The 19,427-nt window shown below is 42.2% G+C and overlaps 5 protein-coding genes across 5 annotated transcripts; 1 reads left to right on the top strand and 4 right to left on the bottom strand.

The window, feature by feature from the left end:
• Positions 1–2,627: 2,627 nt before the first annotated feature.
• On the bottom strand, positions 2,628–3,335 carry LOC138316674 (uncharacterized). The gene has a single exon (XM_069258342.1). It carries the CDS (start codon positions 3,333–3,335, stop codon positions 2,628–2,630), a length of 708 nt encoding a protein of 235 aa, XP_069114443.1.
• A 948-nt stretch (positions 3,336–4,283) lies between these two features.
• Positions 4,284–5,033, bottom strand: LOC138316673 (uncharacterized). Its single transcript, XM_069258341.1, has one exon. It carries the CDS (start codon positions 5,031–5,033, stop codon positions 4,284–4,286), a length of 750 nt encoding a protein of 249 aa, XP_069114442.1.
• Positions 5,034–5,070: 37 nt separating this feature from the next.
• LOC138316672 (uncharacterized) lies at positions 5,071–5,859 on the bottom strand. The gene has a single exon (XM_069258340.1). It carries the CDS (start codon positions 5,857–5,859, stop codon positions 5,071–5,073), a length of 789 nt encoding a protein of 262 aa, XP_069114441.1.
• Positions 5,860–6,036: 177 nt separating this feature from the next.
• LOC138317003 (uncharacterized) lies at positions 6,037–7,810 on the bottom strand. Its single transcript, XM_069258637.1, has 3 exons — positions 6,930–7,810; positions 6,446–6,668; positions 6,037–6,175 (listed from the first exon to the last, which is right to left on the bottom strand). Exons 1-2 carry the CDS (start codon positions 7,749–7,751, stop codon positions 6,453–6,455), a joined length of 1,038 nt encoding a protein of 345 aa, XP_069114738.1. The 5' UTR covers positions 7,752–7,810; the 3' UTR covers positions 6,037–6,175; positions 6,446–6,452.
• A 2,137-nt stretch (positions 7,811–9,947) lies between these two features.
• On the top strand, positions 9,948–13,641 carry LOC138317002 (uncharacterized). Its single transcript, XM_069258636.1, has 3 exons — positions 9,948–10,838; positions 11,100–11,322; positions 11,593–13,641. Exons 1-2 carry the CDS (start codon positions 10,017–10,019, stop codon positions 11,313–11,315), a joined length of 1,038 nt encoding a protein of 345 aa, XP_069114737.1. The 5' UTR covers positions 9,948–10,016; the 3' UTR covers positions 11,316–11,322; positions 11,593–13,641.
• The last annotated feature ends 5,786 nt before the right edge of the window (positions 13,642–19,427 follow it).

Here is a 19,427-nt window from a genome sequence, read left to right as displayed (position 1 = left end):
ATCTTCCCTTTTCGATACTTTATTCACTTGTATTTTTGAAAGATAAAATTGAAGCTATAATACAACAATCAGAGTGTATTCCAAAGATAACGCGAAGCGGTTTATCATGAGAGTACACTCGGATCAACCTCATTTATATGAAATTTGATTTCCTCTCCCACACAACGTTTGGTTGTAATCCATACAAGTTTTAAGGAGTAGTAGGATTTCGATGTTTTCGAAGTTATTGTTTCAATTTTGCAGGACATCGTTCAGGATGTGCCCTATGACCTGACATTAGTTGATCTAGGAAGTGGAGACTGTTCAAAAACGCGGTTTGTCATAAATGAACTTCTCAAAAGACAAACTACCCTTAAATTTTATCCAATGGATATTTCAGGAGGTATACAGTTGTAATATGTTGTAAAGTTTTATTTCACTTCGCCACTTTAATTGTCTATGTGACGGGATAGTTAATTACAAACAAAAATTTGCATCATTTTGTCGATGTCGAACATCGGTATTGTTGCTTTAAAAAGCGGATATTTGCCCCTTTCCGAAGCATAACGGCAAATATACCGAACACACTCCACCTGGTCGCACTATACTGACAACTGTCTCGTCCGGAGAACAAAAATCATAGCCTTCAGTACGGGATTAATATCAGACGGAAGGAACGTGATGCTATATAAGAGGAGTTATAAGGAAGGAAAAATGTCGTATAGGAAACACATTATCCAAAATAAAGTCACCTTCCGACAGTCATGAAATAATAATCTGCTTTCCCTCTTTTTTGTTTCTGAAACTAAGTCGTATCTAAGCTCTATCAAACATAATTACATCGACGAAGTAATTATCCACTAAAGGTTTACTGGTTTAATTACAAATCTACTAGGTTCAGTATTATTTATCTATACGTAAGATTTTTTTTCCCAATAGACTTATGGCTGGATGCCATGGTACACTTTTATTGCGAAGTAAGTTATTTCGAGGATACAAAATAACAACACTTTTGATCGAGTAAAGTATTAGCAATGTAATGTTTATGTGGATGGGATGTATTATGAATCTACCATATGACGACCAAGTTAGTACACTCCGAAGGATATCAACCAATGACATGTAGAGTGGGTGAGAAGTAAGCTAAAACCATTTCCATGGAAAGGGATCATTTTACTTAGGTAGTATGGGTGAGAAGTAAGCTATATCGTGTTAGACTGGTTTCCTTCCCTTAGTTCTCTACTCTCCGTCAAACTTTCGTAAGGGAAGTAACGGAGGCGGGAATCTGTATAATAAAATCAAGAGTTTTCGAAAGTCCATGATTATAAATGGCGTATAATCTGAAAAGATTACCTTCAATTTGTTTGTCTTCGTGCAAATGGTACATATAAAACGAGACGTTCCAGAGTGATGACATTGTTTATCGCAATGACGTCACAATTATGAGAGGCATGTACAATGTATAAGTCACAAAGCCCGCGCAATCCTCGATTGTCAGGGGTACGATCTCTACATGAAATATGTCATAGGAAAATGGAAGGATCTGTATGGGTCATTTAATGTAATTCAAAAGAATCGAATAACGGTACATTGTATGACTTTACAGTTGAGCGTCATTCTCATAAATCATCACATGAACTTACTGCAGGCCTTCGATTGGTCAGTTTGAGTTTCCAGGCCCCAATTTCCAAAAACAAACTTAAGAGAAAACTGACTGAAGACAATATATATGACATGAGTTATAAAAGGGGAAACTCGGGGTTGAGACGATGCTTACTAAAATACTACTCTCTTCTGTATTTCAATTTCAACAAATTTTCCTCTGTATTTAGGCAGGATGCAATACAATGTAACAATTTAACGTACTTGTTTCCTCATTCATGGTAATATGTCTTGCATTGCACATGGAATAAAATATATTTTACATCAACAATTCAATGGACAAACGTATCTATCCATGATGAAACGCGAAACTACCACTTTCACTTAAGCATTGGTTGTCATATTTTTGACATGCATTGGTGTGTAACATACATTGGGTATTACAGCATATCCAGAGGTGCAATAGCGCACCGTGATAGATATGCTAGAACACCCTATGTATGTTACATACCAATTCATGTCAAAAATATGCCAACAAATACTTAATTTACATTTTAAGTAGTCAATATCGTTTTAAAAAAGAAAAAAAAAAAGATTTAAAAAAATAACGCATGAAAATAAAACTTATACGTATGCATAGAGAAAAATATCAGTCGATGGAACAGCCTATGATTTGACGGGAAAAACTGTATGGCACTGTCTTCCGGTATGTTATCATGGAAAACCGACTAAACAATAGCAGTAGATGAAAAGTCCTATCGAATAACCAGATATACAATGATAAATGCAACACTTCAATCCATTTCAAGCATTTTATTTAGAATATTCATATTGATCAATTTTAGGAATATTTTATCCTTTTTGCAATGAACGCTCACGGGAGAGCTGTCTTAGCCATAGAGGGTGTAGATACCGCCAGGAGAACTCTCTTAGCCATAGAGGGTGTATATACCGCAAGGAGAACTGTTTTTGCCAGAGAATGCGTAGATACCGCCAGGTGAACTGTCTCAGCCAAAGAGGATGTAGATACCGCCAGGAGAACTGTCTTAGCAATAGGGGGCGTGGACCGCCAGGTGAACTGTCTTAGCCATAGAGGGCGTAGATACCGCCAGGAGTAGTGTCTTAGCCATAGAGGGCGTAGATACCGCCAAGAGTAGTGTCTTAGCTATAGAGGGCGTAGATACCGCCAGGAGAAGTGTCTTAGCCATAGAGGGCGTAGATACCGCCAGGAGAAGTGTCTTAGCCATAGAGGATGTAGATACCGCCAGGAGAACTGTCTTAGCCATAGAGGGCGTAGATACCGCCAGGAGATGTGTCTTAGCCATAGAGGATGTAGATACCGCCAGGTGAACTGTCTTAGCCATAGAGGGCGTAGATACCACCAGGAGAAGTGTTTTAGCAATAGAGGGTGTAGATACCGCCAGGAGAACTGTCTTAGCCATAATCGGCGTAGATACCGCAAGGAGAACTGTCTTAGCCATAATGGGCGTAGATACCGCCAGGAGAACTGTCTTAGCCAGAGAGGGTGAAGATACTGTCAGAAGAACTGTCTTAGCCATAATGGGCGTAGATACCGCCAGGAGAACTGTCTTAGCCGGAGAGGGCGTAGATACCGCCAGGAGAACTGTCTTAGCCAGAGAGGGCGTAGACACCGCCAGGAGAACTGTCTTAACCATAGAGGGTGCAGATACCGCCAGGAGAACTGTCTTAGCCAGAGAGGGCGTAGACACCGCCAGGAGAACTGTCTTAACCATAGAGGGTGCAGATACCGACAAGAGACCTGTCCTAGCCAGAGAGGGTGCAGATACCGACAAGAGACCTGTCTAAGCCAGAGAGGGCGTAGATACCGCCAGGAGAACTGTCTTAGCCATAGAGGGTGTAGATACTGCCAGGAGACCACTCTTAGCCTGAGAGGATGTAGATACTGCCAGGAGAAGCGTCTTAGCCAGAGAGGGAGAGGGTATAGATACCGCCAGGAGAACTGTCTTAGCCGGAGAAGGCGTAGATAGTACCGCAAGGGAACTGTCTTAGCCATAGAGGGCGTAGATACCGCCAGGAGAACTGTCTTAGCCGGAGAGGATGTAGATATCGCCAGGAGAACTCTCTTTGCCAGAGAAGATGTAGATACCGCTAGGAGAACTGCCTCCGCCAGAGAGGATGTAGATACCGCTAGGAGAACTGTCTTAGCCATAGAGGGTATAGATACCGCCAGGAGAACTCTCTTAGCCATAGAGGGCGTATATAACGCCAGGAGAACTGTCTTAGCCGGAGAGGGCGTAGATACCGCCAGGAGAACTTACTTAGCCGGAGAGGGCGTAGATACCGCCAGGAGAATTCTTACAGCCAGGAGAGGGCGTAGATACCACTAGGAGAACTCTCTTAGCCATAGAGGCAGAAGAGGATGTAGATACCGCCAGGAGAAGTGTCTTAGCCAGAGAGGGCGTAGATACCGCCAGGAGAACTGTGTCTTAGCCGGAGGAGGGCGTAGAATACCGCCAGGAGAACTCTCTTAGCCATAGAGGGCGTAGATACCGCCAGGCGAGATCTCATAGCCATAGAGGGTGTAGATACGCCAGGAGAACACTCTAGCCAGAGAGGGCGTGAATACCGCCGGGAGAACTTCTTAGCCATAGAAGGGCGTATACCCAGAACGCCAGGAGAACTGTCTTAGCCGGAGAGGGCGTAGATACCGCCAGGAGAACTTACTTAGCCGGAGAGGGCGTAGATACCACTAGGAGAACTCTCTTAGCCAAAGAGGATGTAGATACCGCCAGGAGAAGTGTCTTAGCCAGAGAGGGCGTAGATACCGGCAGAGAAGGTGTAGATATCGCCAGGAGAACTACCTTAGCCATAGAGGGCGTAGATACCGCCAGGCGAGATCTCATAGCCATAGAGGGTGTAGATACAGCCAGGAGAACACTCTTAGCCAGAGAGGGCGTGCATACCGCCAGGAGAACTTTCTTAGTTAGAGAGGGCGTAGATACAACCAGGAGAACTTTTTTAGCCAGGGATAATGTAGATACCACTAGGAGAACTGTCTTAGCCGGAGAGGGCGTAGATACCGCCAGGAGAACTCTCTTAGCCAAAGAGGATGTAGATACCGCCAGGAGAAGTGTCTTATCCAGAGAGGGCGTAGATACCGCCAGAGAAGGTGTAGATATCGCCAGGAGAACTACCTTAGCCATAGAGGGCGTAGATACCACCAGGCGAGATCTCATAGCCATAGAGGGCGTAGATACCGCCAGGAGAACACTCTTAGCCAGAGAGGGCGTGAATACCGCCAGGAGAACTTTCTTAGTTAGAGAGGGCGTAGATACCGCCAGGAGAACTTTCTTAGCCAGGGATAATGTAGATACCACTAGGAGAACTGTCTTTGCTATAGAGGGCGTAGATACCACCAGGAGAATTCTCATAGCCATAGAGGGCGTAGATATCGCCAGGAGAGATCTCATAGTCATAGAGGGAGAAGATACCGCCAGGAGAACTGTCTTAGCCAGAGAGGGCGAAGATACCACCATGAAAACTTTTTTTAGTTAGAGAGGGCGTATATACCGCCAGGAGAACTGTCTTAGTAAGAGAGAACGAAGATACCGCCAGTAGAACTTTCTTAGCCAGAGAGGGCGTAGATAACGCCAGGAGAACTTTCTTAGTTAGAGAGGGCATAGACACCGCCAGGAGAACTGTCTTAGTTAAAGAGGGCGTAGATACCGCCAGTAGAACTTTCTTAGCCAGAGAGGATGTAGATACCGCCAGGAGAACTCTCTTAGCCAGAGAGGGCGTTAATACCGCCAGGAGAACTGTCTTAGCCAGAGAGGATGTAGATACCACCAGGAGAACTTTCTTAGCCAGAGAGGATGTAGATACCGCTAGGAGAACTGTCTTAGCCATAGAGGGCGTAGATACCACCAGGAGAATTCTCATAGCCATAGAGGGCGTAGATACCGACAGGAGAGATCTCATAGTCATAGAGGGAGAAGATACCGCCTGGAGAACTGTCTTAGCCAGAGAGGGCGTAGATACCATCATGAGAACTTTTTTAATTAGAGAGGGCGTATATACCGCCAGGAGAACTGTCTTATTCAGAATGGGCGTATATACCGCCAGGAGAACTGTCTTAGTTAGAGAAGGCGTAGATACCGCCAGTAGAACTTTCTTATTCAGAATGGGCGTAGATACCGCCAGGAGAACTCTCTTAGGCAGAGAGGCCGTGAATACCGCCAGGAGAACTGTCTTAGCCAGAGAGGATGTAGATACCGCCAGGAGAACTCTTATAGCCATAGAAGGTGTAGATAACCCCAGGAGAATTTTCTTAGCGCCAAATATTTGATCGCGCCACTGACAGGAATAGCACTTTTCCCATATAAGAAAAATGGATCGATGTCTTGTAGAATTACTTTTGTCCTTTAGGTATTTCTTTTGTTTAATCCAAGTTCTTTTGTCAACGAGCGACATATACAACTTGACACTTCGAGATCAACTCGTAAATGATCTTACGGACGAAACAGCGACATTACCGCATCACGTTTGTTCTAAATGCTTTCTCTTCTTTCTGTGTGACTTCCATTTCCTCCTGTCTAACGTGTCTTTACTCTACCTGGATATGGAATGTAAAAGAACGAAATTTAAAAAAGCCTAATCCATATAAAGCAAAATTTCTGCCAGCAGCTTGAATCTGTCTAAGAGCGTTCTGCTGGATGAATATAGGTGGATCAGATACAAGTAATACTTATTGAAGTGTGCTGGTTGTGTAAGAATCAAATAAACAACCCGAAAAGTACATAAAATTATCTTAGCGTATATATCTATGACTTGTATACAATGTATAAAACAGTTTGGTATTTACGAGCCCGAGAATCATCCTTACCTCCTCTCTATAGCCGTTCGGAATCCTTTCTCTGCTGACTGACCATCCAACTTGTGAGACAGTCATTTGCTGTCGTCAGTCCTCTCACTGTTAACTGAGGCCGCGTCACAGTATCGGCGAAATGTTTGCTGTACCTCTTTCCACATTCCGACGCGGTGCCGTTGCTTGATACTGGATCTTGGTACTGGAGGCTAAAGGATGGCAGACGAAGCCCACGTGCACCCTAGAAACAGTATTGTAAAACAATAATAAAGACATCACCGGTAGTTAAAGCCTTGGTCAAGTACACATACAAAATGTAGCATGATTACATAAACTTTATAGAAATAGTCCTTTTACTTAATTATAATCAACGGCAGATCTACAGTTAATTAATTATCGCATGCTATGGTGTCAAAAGCAATACTATAAATTTTATTTTTTAACATTTCACTATTTTCTATCAATAAATACTTAGAGCAGTAAAATGATGTAGCACCCCTACCCTTGGTCGAAGTTGTCTGTTTCGGTAATCTCTTGTAGGTATAGCATGTTCGCCAATTAGTTGCTCAACTTCAGCTTCAAATTCGACGATTTGCTGCGCAATTTCCTCCTTGTCGGGAACAGGTTCGACAAAGCGTTTTCGTGTTCCTCTTGCGGCAGTCGGTCTGGCTACAACGCGACAGCTGATTTGTGGGGGCAAAACGGATTCTTCGCTGGCGGAAGAGGAGGATGGTCTGCCGTCGTCTTCTATATCGAGGTCTTGAATTCCATCACATGAGATGCTATCATTGATGGTGTTCTTCGTTCCTGTGGGTGATGATGAAGACAACCCAACTGACGACAAGTCATATTTATTTCCATCTCCTTTACCAATGATCATTCCTCCGACTTTGCTGTTTTGCCTGCTTCGGTTTCCTTTTCTGAAGAAGCTGGATAGTTTGGAAGAAATGCTGGAAGAATACCGGCTCATAGCTGACAAGGATGAAACATCATTGAATGGTGTGCAATTTCTGTTGTCTGGATTTTGTTCTTCCTGGTAAAGAGAGATGTCCATTTCACTTTCATCTGTCATGCTATCTGCATCAGAATCTCCATCGTTAGAGGAAGGGAACATATGAAGGCTCGATAATTCTTCTTCCTCTGTGCTTGCGCCGTGCATAGACTGTAAGCATTTCTCCACTATATTTCTTGTTACGGGCGCAGTGTGGACCTCAAGGTCTTTCTTCGACTCCGTAAAACTAGAACTTTGACTAATTACTTCCGATAGTCTCCCGTCGTCGTCCCGGGAACGCTGTTCCCTTATCTTGGTGAATTTACATCCCATCTCTATGGTTTTCGTGTATTCTATATTCAGCAATTAACGTACTTGTGTGATGGCTCGTAGCTAGGCTAGAGATGCGCGATCCCAAAATGCAATTGATAACAATTACAATGACGTCATAATACTTCATTCACGATTACGTCATAGGCCTAAGTACATGTATATTACTTGTCGGTTGTCGGTTATGCAGCTAGCATGTACATCTTATTTATCTTGATTTAATAAAGTATCCGGGTAGAAGTCGGAGGTCCAGGGTTCGAGTCCGTGCATTTTCCGTGGATTTAGAAAGGACTATGAAAATAATAAAAAGGAATCAAGACTCACGAAACAGATATAAATGTATTGCCCTATTTTATTAGTTCTTGTAATACACTGCATCTATGAATCATACAATAAATAAATATTGACATGCAACATATTTATGCAATATTTTTTACGAATTTCGGCATGCATGTTATGATTTCATGTAATTTATTCTATTATAAAATCTTCATAATTTTGGAGCGAACAGACGAAAGAACGGGCGAACAAACGTAAGAACGAGCGAACAAACGTAAGAACGAGCGAACAAACGATAGAATGGGCGAACAAACGAAAGAACGAGCGAACAAACGAAAGAACGAGCGAACAAACGATAGAACGGGCGAACAAACGAAAGAACGAGTGAACAAACGTAAGAACGAGCTCAAGACATATCAACATACGACGATCAGACAACAATGCGCACGCGCTTATGTATACATGTCCGTTCGTCCATTTGTGTGTAACTTTCAATGTTAATTATTCGTCTGGGTATCTTTGTGTCCACTGGTCTAGTCGCGTTTGGGTATATACGTGTCCGTCCATCTGTCCGTTAATATACTACGTCAGATCGAACGGACGAACAGGCACTACACGACACAAATACATTTTCAGATATGAATTCATTAAGTCATACAAACGGATGGACTGACAGACGAAAGGACTGACGTACAGACACGCACACACAACACGATGCTCATATAATATATGCACGAACGGAGGGAATCACTGTACATAACTAAAAATTCTTTGTTTGTAGAACCGAAGTTAATATTTGAAGTCAATTACGCAAAAAACAACGTGAGGTCCAGGCATTTTTTCATATAAGCAATACAAAAACAAGATGATATACATGTATTACTAAATATTATAAACTATAGTACATGATTAAAAACAAGTGAAATTTGATCTATACAGGATTATCAAATAAGAGCAACAGTAGATTTTAATACAAGATGGATCGAAAATATCATAGTTAAAAAAACCGTTTGCATCTTAGTTTAGTAGGCTATATAATAATTAATTTCCAATGGACAAGACTATATAAGGAATGGGAGGGGTAGCTGAATTATAGAAGAAACGTTTCCTTTTGTTTACAATTATTTTAATTGGAATTGGAATAATATTGATAAGTTATCAAAATTCAGAAATCATTACTGATTTTATTACTTGTTTTTTTTTCTTTTTTTTTTCAATTTGGGTTCGATTCCTTCATTTTAGTGTCACTTCTTTGTTTTGTCTAAAATCATTGCGGTCATTTCATTAAAAACATATCTCTTTCCCTGCGTGAAGATTAACCTCGTGTAAAATCTACCACGACAATACTCATTTTAACTCAATCCAACCACTCTCCTTATTTTGTCAATATCAATATAGAATAAAATGCATACTATTATTCTCGTTATTTCCTCCAAAATTACGAAGATTTCCTAAACAGAATAAATTACATGAAATCATAATATGCATGCCAAAACTCGTAAAAAAAATATTGCATAAATATGTTGCATGTCAATAGAGTTATATTTATTGTATGATTCATAAATGTAGGGTATTACAAAAACTAACAAAATAGGGCAATATATTTATATCTGTTTCGTGAGTCTTGATTCCTTTTTATTATTTCTATAGTCATTTCTAAATCCACGAAAAATGCACGGAATCGAATCCTGGCCGGATTCTTTATTAGATCACCCGATCCAGATTATCAGTATACCAATAAATGATGTAGAGCAGTTAAGTGTGCTGCAAAGGCGCAAAGATAATTAAGATGCACATGCTAGCTGCATCACTGACAACCGTCAAGTAATATACATGTACTTAGGCCTATGACGTAATCGCGAATGAAGTATTATGACGTCACAGTAATTGTTATCAATTGCATTTTGGGATCGCGCATCTCTAGCCTAGCTACGAGCCATCACACACGTACGTTAATTGCTGAATATAGAATACACGAAAACCATACAGATGGGATGTAAATTCACCAAGGTAAGGGAACAGCGTTCCCGGGACGACGACGGGGGACTTTCGGAAGTAATTAGTCAAAGTTCTAGTTTTACGGAGTCGAAGAAAGACCTTGAGGTCCACACTGCGCCCGTAACAAGAAATATAGTGGAGAAATGCTTACAGTCTATGCACGGCGCAAGCACAGAGGAAGAAGAATTATCGAGCCTTCATTTGTTCCCTTCCTCTAACGATGGAGATTCTGATGCAGATAGCATGACAGATGAAAGTGAAATGGACATCTCTCTTTACCAGGAAGAACAAAATCTAGACAACAGAAATTGCACACCATTCAATGATGTTTCATCCTTGTCAGCTATGAGCCGGTATCCTTCCAGCATTTCTTCCAAACTATCCAGCTTCTTCAGAAAAGGAAACCGAAGCAGGCAAAACAGCAAAGTCGGAGGAATGATCATTGGTAAAGGAGATGGAAATAAATATGACTTGTCGTCAGTTGAGTTGTCTTCATCATCACCCACAGGAACGAAGAACACCATCAATTATCGCATCTCATGCGATGGAATTCAAGACCTCGATATAGAAGACGACGGCAGACCATCCTCCTCTTCCGCCAGCGAAGAATCCGTTTTGCCCCCACAAATCAGCTGTCGCGTTGTAGCCAGACCGACTGCCGCAAGAGGCACACGAAAACGCTTTGTCGAACCTGTTCCCGACAAGGAGGAAATTGCGCAGCAAATCGTCGAATTTGAAGCTGAAGTTGAGCAACTAATTGGCGAACATGCTATACCTACAAGAGATTACCGAAACAGACAACTTCGACCAAGGGTAGGGGTGCTACATCATTTTACTGCTCTAAGTATTTATTGATAGAAAATAGTGAAATGTTAAAAAATAAAATTTATAGTATTGCTTTTGACACCATAGCATGCGATAATTAATTAACTGTAGATCTGCCGTTGATTATAATTAAGTAAAAGGACTATTTCTATAAAGTTTATGTAATCATGCTACATTTTGTATGTGTACTTGACCAAGGCTTTAACTACCAGTGATGTCTTTATTATTGTTTTACAATACTGTTTCTAGGGTGCACGTGGGCCTCGTCTGCCATCCTTTAGCCTCCAGTACCAAGATCCAGTATCAAGCAACGGCACCGCGTCGGAATGTGGAAAGAGGTACAGCAAACATTTCGCCGATACTGTGACGCGGCCTCAGTTAACAGTGAGAGGACTGACGACAGCAAATGACTGTCTCACAAGTTGGATGGTCAGTCAGCAGAGAAAGGATTCCGAACGGCTATAGAGAGGAGGTAAGGATGATTCTCGGGCTCGTAAATACCAAACTGTTTTATACATTGTATACAAGTCATAGATATATACGCTAAGATAATTTTATGTACTTTTCGGGTTGTTTATTTGATTCTTACACAACCAGCACACTTCAATAAGTATTACTTGTATCTGATCCACCTATATTCATCCAGCAGAACGCTCTTAGACAGATTCAAGCTGCTGGCAGAAATTTTGCTTTATATGGATTAGGCTTTTTTAAATTTCGTTCTTTTACATTCCATATCCAGGTAGAGTAAAGACACGTTAGACAGGAGGAAATGGAAGTCACACAGAAAGAAGAGAAAGCATTTAGAACAAACGTGATGCGGTAATGTCGTTGTTTCGTCCGTAAGATCATTTACGAGTTGATCTCGAAGTGTCAAGTTGTATATGTCGCTCGTTGACAAAAGAACTTGGATTAAACAAAAGAAATACCTAAAGGACAAAAATAATTCTACAAGACATCGATCCATTTTTCATATATGGGAAAAGTGCTATTTCTGTCAGTGGCGCGATCAAATATTTGGCGCTAAGAAAACTCTCCTAGTGATATTTACTCCCTATCTGGCTAAGAAAGTTCTCCTGGCAATGTCTACGCCCTCTCTAACTTAAAAAATTCTCTGGTGATATCTACATGTACTCCCTCTCTGGCTAAGACAGTTCTCCTAATGGTATCTACGCCCTCTCTTACTAAGAATGTTCTCTGATGGTATCTACATATACATCCTCTCTGGCTAAGAGAGTTCTCCTAATGGTATCTACACCTTCTCTGGCTAAGACAGTTCTCCTGGTGGTATTTACACCCTCTCTGACTAAGACCGTTCTCCTGGTGGTATCTACATCCTCTCTGGCCAAGACAGTTCTCCTGGCGGTATCTACATCCTCTCTGGCTAAGGCAGTTCTTCTAGCGGTATCTACGACCTCTAAAGCTAAGACAGTTCTCCTGTCGGTATATACATCCCTCTCTGGCTAAGAGAATTCTCCTGGCGGTATCTACATCCTCTCTGGCTAAGACAGTTCTCTCCAGGCGGCATCTACACCCTCTCTGGCTAAGAGAATTCTTGGCGGTATCTACATTCTCTCTGGCTAAGACAGTTCTCCTGGCGGCATCTTCATTCTCTCTGGCTAAGACAGTACTCCTGGCGGTATCTACTTCCTCTCTTGCTAAGAGAATTCCTGGCGGTATCTACATCCTCTCTGGCTAAGAAAGTTCTCCTGGTGGTATCTACATACTCTCTGGCTAAGTAAGTTCTCCTGGCGATATCTACATCCTCTCTGGCTAAGAAAGTTCTCCTGGTGGTATCTACATCCTAACTGGGTAAGAAAGTTCTCCTGGTGGTATCTACATCCTCTCTGGATAAGAGAATTCTGATGGCGGTATCTACGCCCTCTCTGGCTAAGAGAGTTCTCATGGCGGCATCTACACCCTCTCTGGCTAAGACAGTTCTCCTGGCGGTATCTACATCCTCTCTGGCTAAGACAGTTTTCCTAGCGGCATCTACACCCTCTTTGGCTAAGACAGCTCTCCTGGCGGTATCTACGCCCTCTCTGGCTAGACAGTTCTCCTGGCGGTATTTAGATCCTCTCTGGCTAAGAGAGTTCTCCTGGCTGTATCTACACCCGCTCTTGCTAAGACAGTTCTCCTGGCGGTATCTACGCCCTCTATGGCTAAGACAGTTCTCCTGGCGGTATCTACATCCTCTTTGGCTAAGACACTTCTCCTGGCGGTATCTACATCCTCTCTGACTAGGACCGTTCTCCTGGTGGTATCTACATCCGCTCTGGCCAAGACAGTTCTCCTGGCGGTATCTGCATCCTCTATGGCTAAGACACTTCTCCTGGCGGTATCTACGCCCTCTCTGGATAAGGCAATTCTCCTGGCGGTATCTACATCCTCTCTGGCTGAGATAGTTCTCCTGGCGGCATGTACACCCTCTCTGGCTTAGAGAGCTCTCCTGGCGGTATCTACATCCTCTCTGCCTAAGAGATTTCTCCGTGCGGTATTTACATCCTCTTTGGCTACGACAGTACTCGTGGCGGTATCTACATCCTCTCTGGCTAAGAGAGTTCTCCTGGCAGTATCTACGCCCTCTATGGCTAAGACAGTTCTCCTGGCGGTATTTACATCCTTTCTGTCTAAGAGTTTTCTCCTGGCAGTATCTACGCCCTCTATGGCTAAGACAGTTCTCCTGGTGGTATCTACATCCTCTCTGGCTAAGAGATTTTTCCTGGTGGTATCTACACTCTCTTTGGCTAAGAGAATTCTCCTGGCGGTATCTACATCCCCTCTGGCTAAGACAGTTGTTTTAATATTTATTGATATTTTGAATATATTTTATAAAGTTCATATATTTTGTATATTTTATTATTTCATATTGAATAAAATGTTCTAATGGAGTATATGTTTTGCTCTTCTATAATAAAATTGTATAAGTGTTTATCTGACATATTTCTGGGATCCTCCTTACCCCTGAACACACTTTAGAACTCTTCTGATACAAAGGATGGAACAGCTTATAATAAGTTTCCAGGGTTGAATGAGTGAAACAAATCACCAACAGATATTTTGAGCTACAACTGGGAAATATATCACTAGTGATTTTATATACAAATGAATTGTTGAGTTTAATAATAAATATCTCATTGCACAAGGACCTGGCGTGAATTTCTAACCAACAGTACTTATATATATACATAGTAAAGTGATACAATTATATATCATTGCCTCCTTTTGAGGGCACTATGGTCTTATAGTTTTGTCGACGGATGGCATAGTACCCGAGCCGGAGGCGAGGGCACTATACCATCACAAGACAACACTATGAGACTCTAGTATCCTCAAAAGAAGGCGATAATGCTTTTAGTACATAACGAATTGAAAAAAAAAATGATAGGACAAACAATTATGTATGATCACCAATAACAATTTATTTAAACAAGTGTGGCCACATCTAACATTTAGAAATGTCATGGTCGGAGGCGTCGAAATAATTTTTCCAGGCAAAAATCTTTGAAAATACTCGCTGCATATTTCGTTGCCTGCTCAGTTCAATTATCTATTTTGCTCTTTTGTAAATTCGCCGGCATTCAAGTTTCCAAACCGCGACATTTATGTTTTGCAAAACGTCGTCCGTACACAGCTTGTTTGCCTGTGAACAGCGCAAATAGCGACAGTGACGTCATTTTCGTCAATATGACGTACATAACAAATAGCGTGCCAAACCATAGTCCCGCGGGAAACCATAGTCCTGGGACTATGGCTAGATAGTGCACAGGGGCTGAGCCAATGAAAATGCGAGAAAAAGTCACGTTATATACTAATATATATATATATATAACTACTGTTGGTAAGAAATTCGTGCCAGGTCCCTGTGTCTCATTGATATGGTGGTAGACAACTTTATAACAATGATGAATAGTTAAAGATGCTCCACTGCTAACAAATGGTATTTTTTCACTATCAAAAACAGCAGCAGACGATTTAGTATTTTTCTTCAGTTACAAAAGTTACTTACTTTACACCATTACCGCCGTTGAAAAGTTTGAGCTTCTAATTTTACTTCAAGTTAAAAATAAAAAATAAATAAAAATTAATTGCATCCCGAAAAAATTCTGTGGCGCTATATCCTATATGGAATGAAGTACTGATTGCGCATGACCCAAAGGCAAAATAAATTATTTTATATTATTTTTTTGTGTTAATTAGACTTATGTATACACGATTAAACACTAAATATTGTTCAAATGATAAATATCATTGATGCTCTGTCTGCGGTGGAGCATCTTTAAACAAATGACAGAAAAACTGATAATAACAAAAGAGATCCAAGAGCAAATTAAGAGCAGGAAGAATGCCTACATGTACACCACTTATGATCTTCATATGATAGATATTTTGTGACTTATAGATTTAGTATTTCACAATACCTACACATCTGGCTCGGATTGGAGTTACATGAATATTGATACTTAGTACATTTTACTTCACTGCTGCGGGAGGGATGGGACCGGACTTGAGAGGGGCATATACAGTGTAGTTGAGCTAGGGAGGGACATATACAGTGAAGTTGAGCTAGGGAGGGGCATACACTGTGTAGTTGAGCTGGGGAGGGGCATATAGAGTGTAGTTATGATAGGAAGGGGCATATACAGTGTAGCTGAGCTGCAGAGGGGCATATACAGTGTAGTTGAACTGGGGAGGGACATATACAGTGTAGTTGAGCTAGGGAGGGGCATATACAGTGTAGTTGAACTGGGGAGGGGCATATACACTGTAGTAGAGCTGGGGAGGGGCATATACAGTGTATTGACTGGGGAGGGACATATACAGTGTAGTTGAGCTAGGGAGGGGCATATACAGTGTAGTTGAGCTGGGGAGGGGCATATACAGTGTAGTTGAGCTAGGGAGGGGCATATACAGTGTGTTGAGGGGAGGGCATATACAGTGTAGTTGAGCTGGGGGGACATATACAGGAGGAGCTGGGGGCATATACAGTGTAGTTGAGCTGGGGAGGGGCATATACAGTGTAGTTGAGCAGGGGCATATACAGTGTAGTTGAGCTGGGGAGGGGCATATACAGTGTAGTTGAGCTGGGGAGGGGCATATACAGTGTAGTTGAGCTAGGGAGGGACATATACAGTGTAGTTGAGCTGGGGAGGGGCATATACAGTGTAGTTGAGCTGGGGAGGGGCATATACAGTGTAGTTGAGCTGGGGAGGGGCATATACAGTGTAGTTGAGCTGGGGAGGGGCATATACAGTGTAGTTGAGCTGGGGAGGGGCATATACAGTGTAGTTGAGCTGGGAGGGCATATACAGTGTAGTTGAGGGGGAGGGCATATACAGTGTAGTTGAGCTGGGGGCATATACAGTGTAGTTGAGCTGGGAGGGCATATACAGTGTAGTTGAGCTGGGGGGCATATACGTGTAGTGAGCTGGGAGGGCATATACAGTTAGTTGACTGGGGAGGGCATATACAGTGTAGTTGAGTGGGGGGGAACATATACAGTGTAGTTGAGCTAGGGCATTATACAGTGTAGTTGAGCTGGGGGGGCATATACAGTGTAGTTGAGCTGGGGAGGGACATATACAGTGTAGTTGAGCTGGGGAGGGGCATATACAGTGTAGTTGAGCTGGGGAGGGACATATACAGTGTAGTTGAGCTGGGAGGGGCATATACAGGTAGTTGAGCTGGGAGGGGCATATACAGTGTAGTTGACTGAGCTGGGTGAGGGGGCATATACAGTGTAGTTGAGCTGGGAGGGCATATACAGTTTGAGCTGGGAGGGGCATATACAGTGTAGTTGAGCTGGGAGGGCATATACAGTGTAGTTGAGCTGGGAGGGGCATATACAGTGTAGTTGAGCTGGGAGGGCATTGTGGGGAATATACAGGTAGTTGAGCTGGAGGGCATATACAGTGTAGTATGAGTGGGGAGGCATATACAGTGTATGGTGGGGGATTACATGAGTTGAGTGGGAGGGGCATATACAGTGTAGTTGAGCTGGGGGGGGCATATACAGTGTAGTTGAGCTGGGGGGCATATACAGTGTAGTTGAGCTGGGAGGGCATATACAGTGTAGTTGAGCTGGGAGGGCATATACATGTAGTGAGCGGGGGGCATATACAGTGTAGTGAGCTGGGAGGGCATATACAGTGTAGTTGAGCTGGGGAGGGCATATACAGTGTAGTTGAGTGGGGGGCATATACATGTAGTTGAGCTGGGAGGGCATATACACTGTAGTTGAGCTGGGGAGGGGCATATACAGTGTAGTTGAGCTGAGGATGGGCATATACAGTGTAGTTGAGCTAGGGAGGGGCATATACAGTGTAGTTGAGCTTGGGAGGGGCATATACAGCGTAGTTGAGCTGGGGAGGAGCATAAACAGTGTAGTTGAGTTGGGGAGGGGCATATACAGTGTAGTTGAGTTGGGGAGGGGCATATACAGTGTAGTTGAGCTGGGGAGGGGCATATACAGTGTAGTTGAGCTGGGGAGGGGCATATACACTGTAGTTGAGTTGGGGAGGGGCATATACACTGTAGTTGAGCTGGGGAGGGGCATATACAGTGTAGTTGAGTTGGGGAGGGGCATATACAGTGTAGTTGAGCTGGGGAGGGGCATATACAGTGTAGTTGAGCTGGGGAGGAGCATATACAGTGTAGTTGAGCTGGGGAGGGGCATATACAGTGTAGTTGAGTTGGAGAGGGGCATATACAGTGTAGTTGAGCTAGGGAGGGGCATATACAGTGTAGTTGAGCTGGCGAGGGGCATATACAGTGTAGTTGAGCTGGCGAGGGGCATATACAGTGTAGTTGAGTTGGGGAGGGGCATATACAGTGTAGTTGAGCTTGGGAGGGGCATATACAGTGTAGTTGAGTTGGAGAGGGGCATATACAGTGTAGTTGAGCTAGGGAGGGGCATACACAGTGTAGTTGAGCTGGCGAGGGGCATATACAGTGTAGTTGAGCTTGGGAGGGGCATATACAGTGTAGTTGAGCTGGCGAGGGGCATATACAGTGTAGTTGAGCTAGGGAGGGGCATATACAGTGTAGTTGAGCTAGGGAGGGGCATATACAGTGTAGTTGAGCTGGAGAGGGGCATATACAGTGTAGTTGAGCTGGGGAGGGGCATATACAGTGTAATTGAGCTGAGGAGGGGCATATACAGTGTAGTTGAGTTGGAGAGGGGCATATACAGTGTAGTTGAGCTGGGGAGGGGCATATACAGTGTAGTTGAGCTGGCGAGGGGCATATACAGTGTAGTTGAGCTGGCAAGGGGCATATACAGTATAGTTGAGCTGGGAAGGGGCATATACAGTGTAGTTGAGCTGGCGAGGGGCCTATACAGTGTAGTTGAGCTGTCGAGGGGCATATACAGTGTAGTTGAGCTGGCGAGGGGCATACAGTTGACATAAGTCATGTTGGTCCTTCCTGATTTCAAATGAAGGTATAAGTAATAGACATATCCATGAACTTTCAAGGCTTATTAATATTAAATTACCTCTGCCATTATCATAATCATATCTAGGCTTTTATCATCAATATCTTAGGATGTAAACACACCTTATTATAAATTATTTCTATGACATATATTTTGTTTGGTATGCCAAACACATAAATGCAATGAAATCTGTTGATAAGGAGAAATTGCATATCTACTAAGCAGAATAAAAGTCAAGTGCACCATAATAAGTGTAAAATGTATGTTTTCACTTAGTCGGTGATTTATTGACCAGCATACCTCTTTATAAATGATTAATCACCATGATCATATATCAAAGTTTTAGAGGGAATTGAATCCTGCTATTCACATAAGTTTTTACTTTTGCTGTAGATTTTTAAATATGTATCTTTTTACAATTGTTTTTATAATTCAATTTATGTGATTTAGTGCACGTGCTAGAGATGTATTGGTGTTGACATGGTAATGTTTTATCAAAGGAAAGAAAATGCTGTAACAGTCTTGTTCTAGATCAATTTTTTTCTGAGTTTCTAAATCATTCAAACTTGTATCTTTAATACAGGAAATTAAAGAAACATTTCCGCTTCTCAAATCGGTAGACTATTATTGTCATTCTTGTAATGACTAATCGTGTATTTCATGGTGTTCTGGAGATTTTTAGTGTGAACCATTCTATATCAGGCCCAGTGTGTATTAACATTGTAACCCTACTGACTGTGTTACACAACACTAAACATGATTCATTCCAATACCACCACCAGTAAGTAGTGGTATATCTTACATGGTCATATATCACTTCTTTGGTGCATCTGAATAAATAAGTTAATAAAAAGTTTGTATGCATCATGGCTAACTTTAGGCATTACTGTTGCCTTGAAAATTGTTTTAAAAAGTATCAATCTTATAAATTTTGAAAAACTATGCGAAAACATGTAAATTTCAGGAAAAAAAAAATCCACCAATTTAATTTCAGAACATATGTTTCTGTCACCAAGTAACCATGCCATTATGTTTACTATTGTCTGTAGTAGGTACTACCAGTATTTATTTAACCAATTTCGATTTTACAAATTCACACACATTGAGTCCTTTTTTTACCTTGGCATGGTATTCTTATGCAT

The sequence above is a fragment of the Argopecten irradians genome, chromosome 2 (assembly GCF_041381155.1).
Source record: "Argopecten irradians isolate NY chromosome 2, Ai_NY, whole genome shotgun sequence".
Classification (NCBI taxonomy): Eukaryota; Metazoa; Mollusca; class Bivalvia; order Pectinida; family Pectinidae; genus Argopecten; species Argopecten irradians.
The sequence above is the reverse complement of the archived record's forward strand: the minus strand, read 5'-3'. Positions and strand labels throughout refer to the sequence as shown.

Excerpts from the sequence above, each read along its gene's own strand:
- LOC138316673 (XM_069258341.1), bottom strand. The coding sequence starts at position 5,033 with ATGAGATCTCTCCTGGCGATATCTACGCCCTCTATGGCTATGAGAATT.
- LOC138316674 (XM_069258342.1), bottom strand. The coding sequence starts at position 3,335 with ATGGTTAAGACAGTTCTCCTGGCGGTGTCTACGCCCTCTCTGGCTAAG.
- LOC138317002 (XM_069258636.1), top strand. The coding sequence starts at position 10,017 with ATGGGATGTAAATTCACCAAGGTAAGGGAACAGCGTTCCCGGGACGAC. Across the intron at positions 10,839-11,099 it reads ACAGACAACTTCGACCAAGG|GGTGCACGTGGGCCTCGTCT; the intron begins GTAGGGGTGCTA and ends TACTGTTTCTAG.
- LOC138316672 (XM_069258340.1), bottom strand. The coding sequence starts at position 5,859 with ATGGCTATAAGAGTTCTCCTGGCGGTATCTACATCCTCTCTGGCTAAG.
- LOC138317003 (XM_069258637.1), bottom strand. The coding sequence starts at position 7,751 with ATGGGATGTAAATTCACCAAGATAAGGGAACAGCGTTCCCGGGACGAC. Across the intron at positions 6,669-6,929 it reads ACAGACAACTTCGACCAAGG|GGTGCACGTGGGCTTCGTCT; the intron begins GTAGGGGTGCTA and ends TACTGTTTCTAG.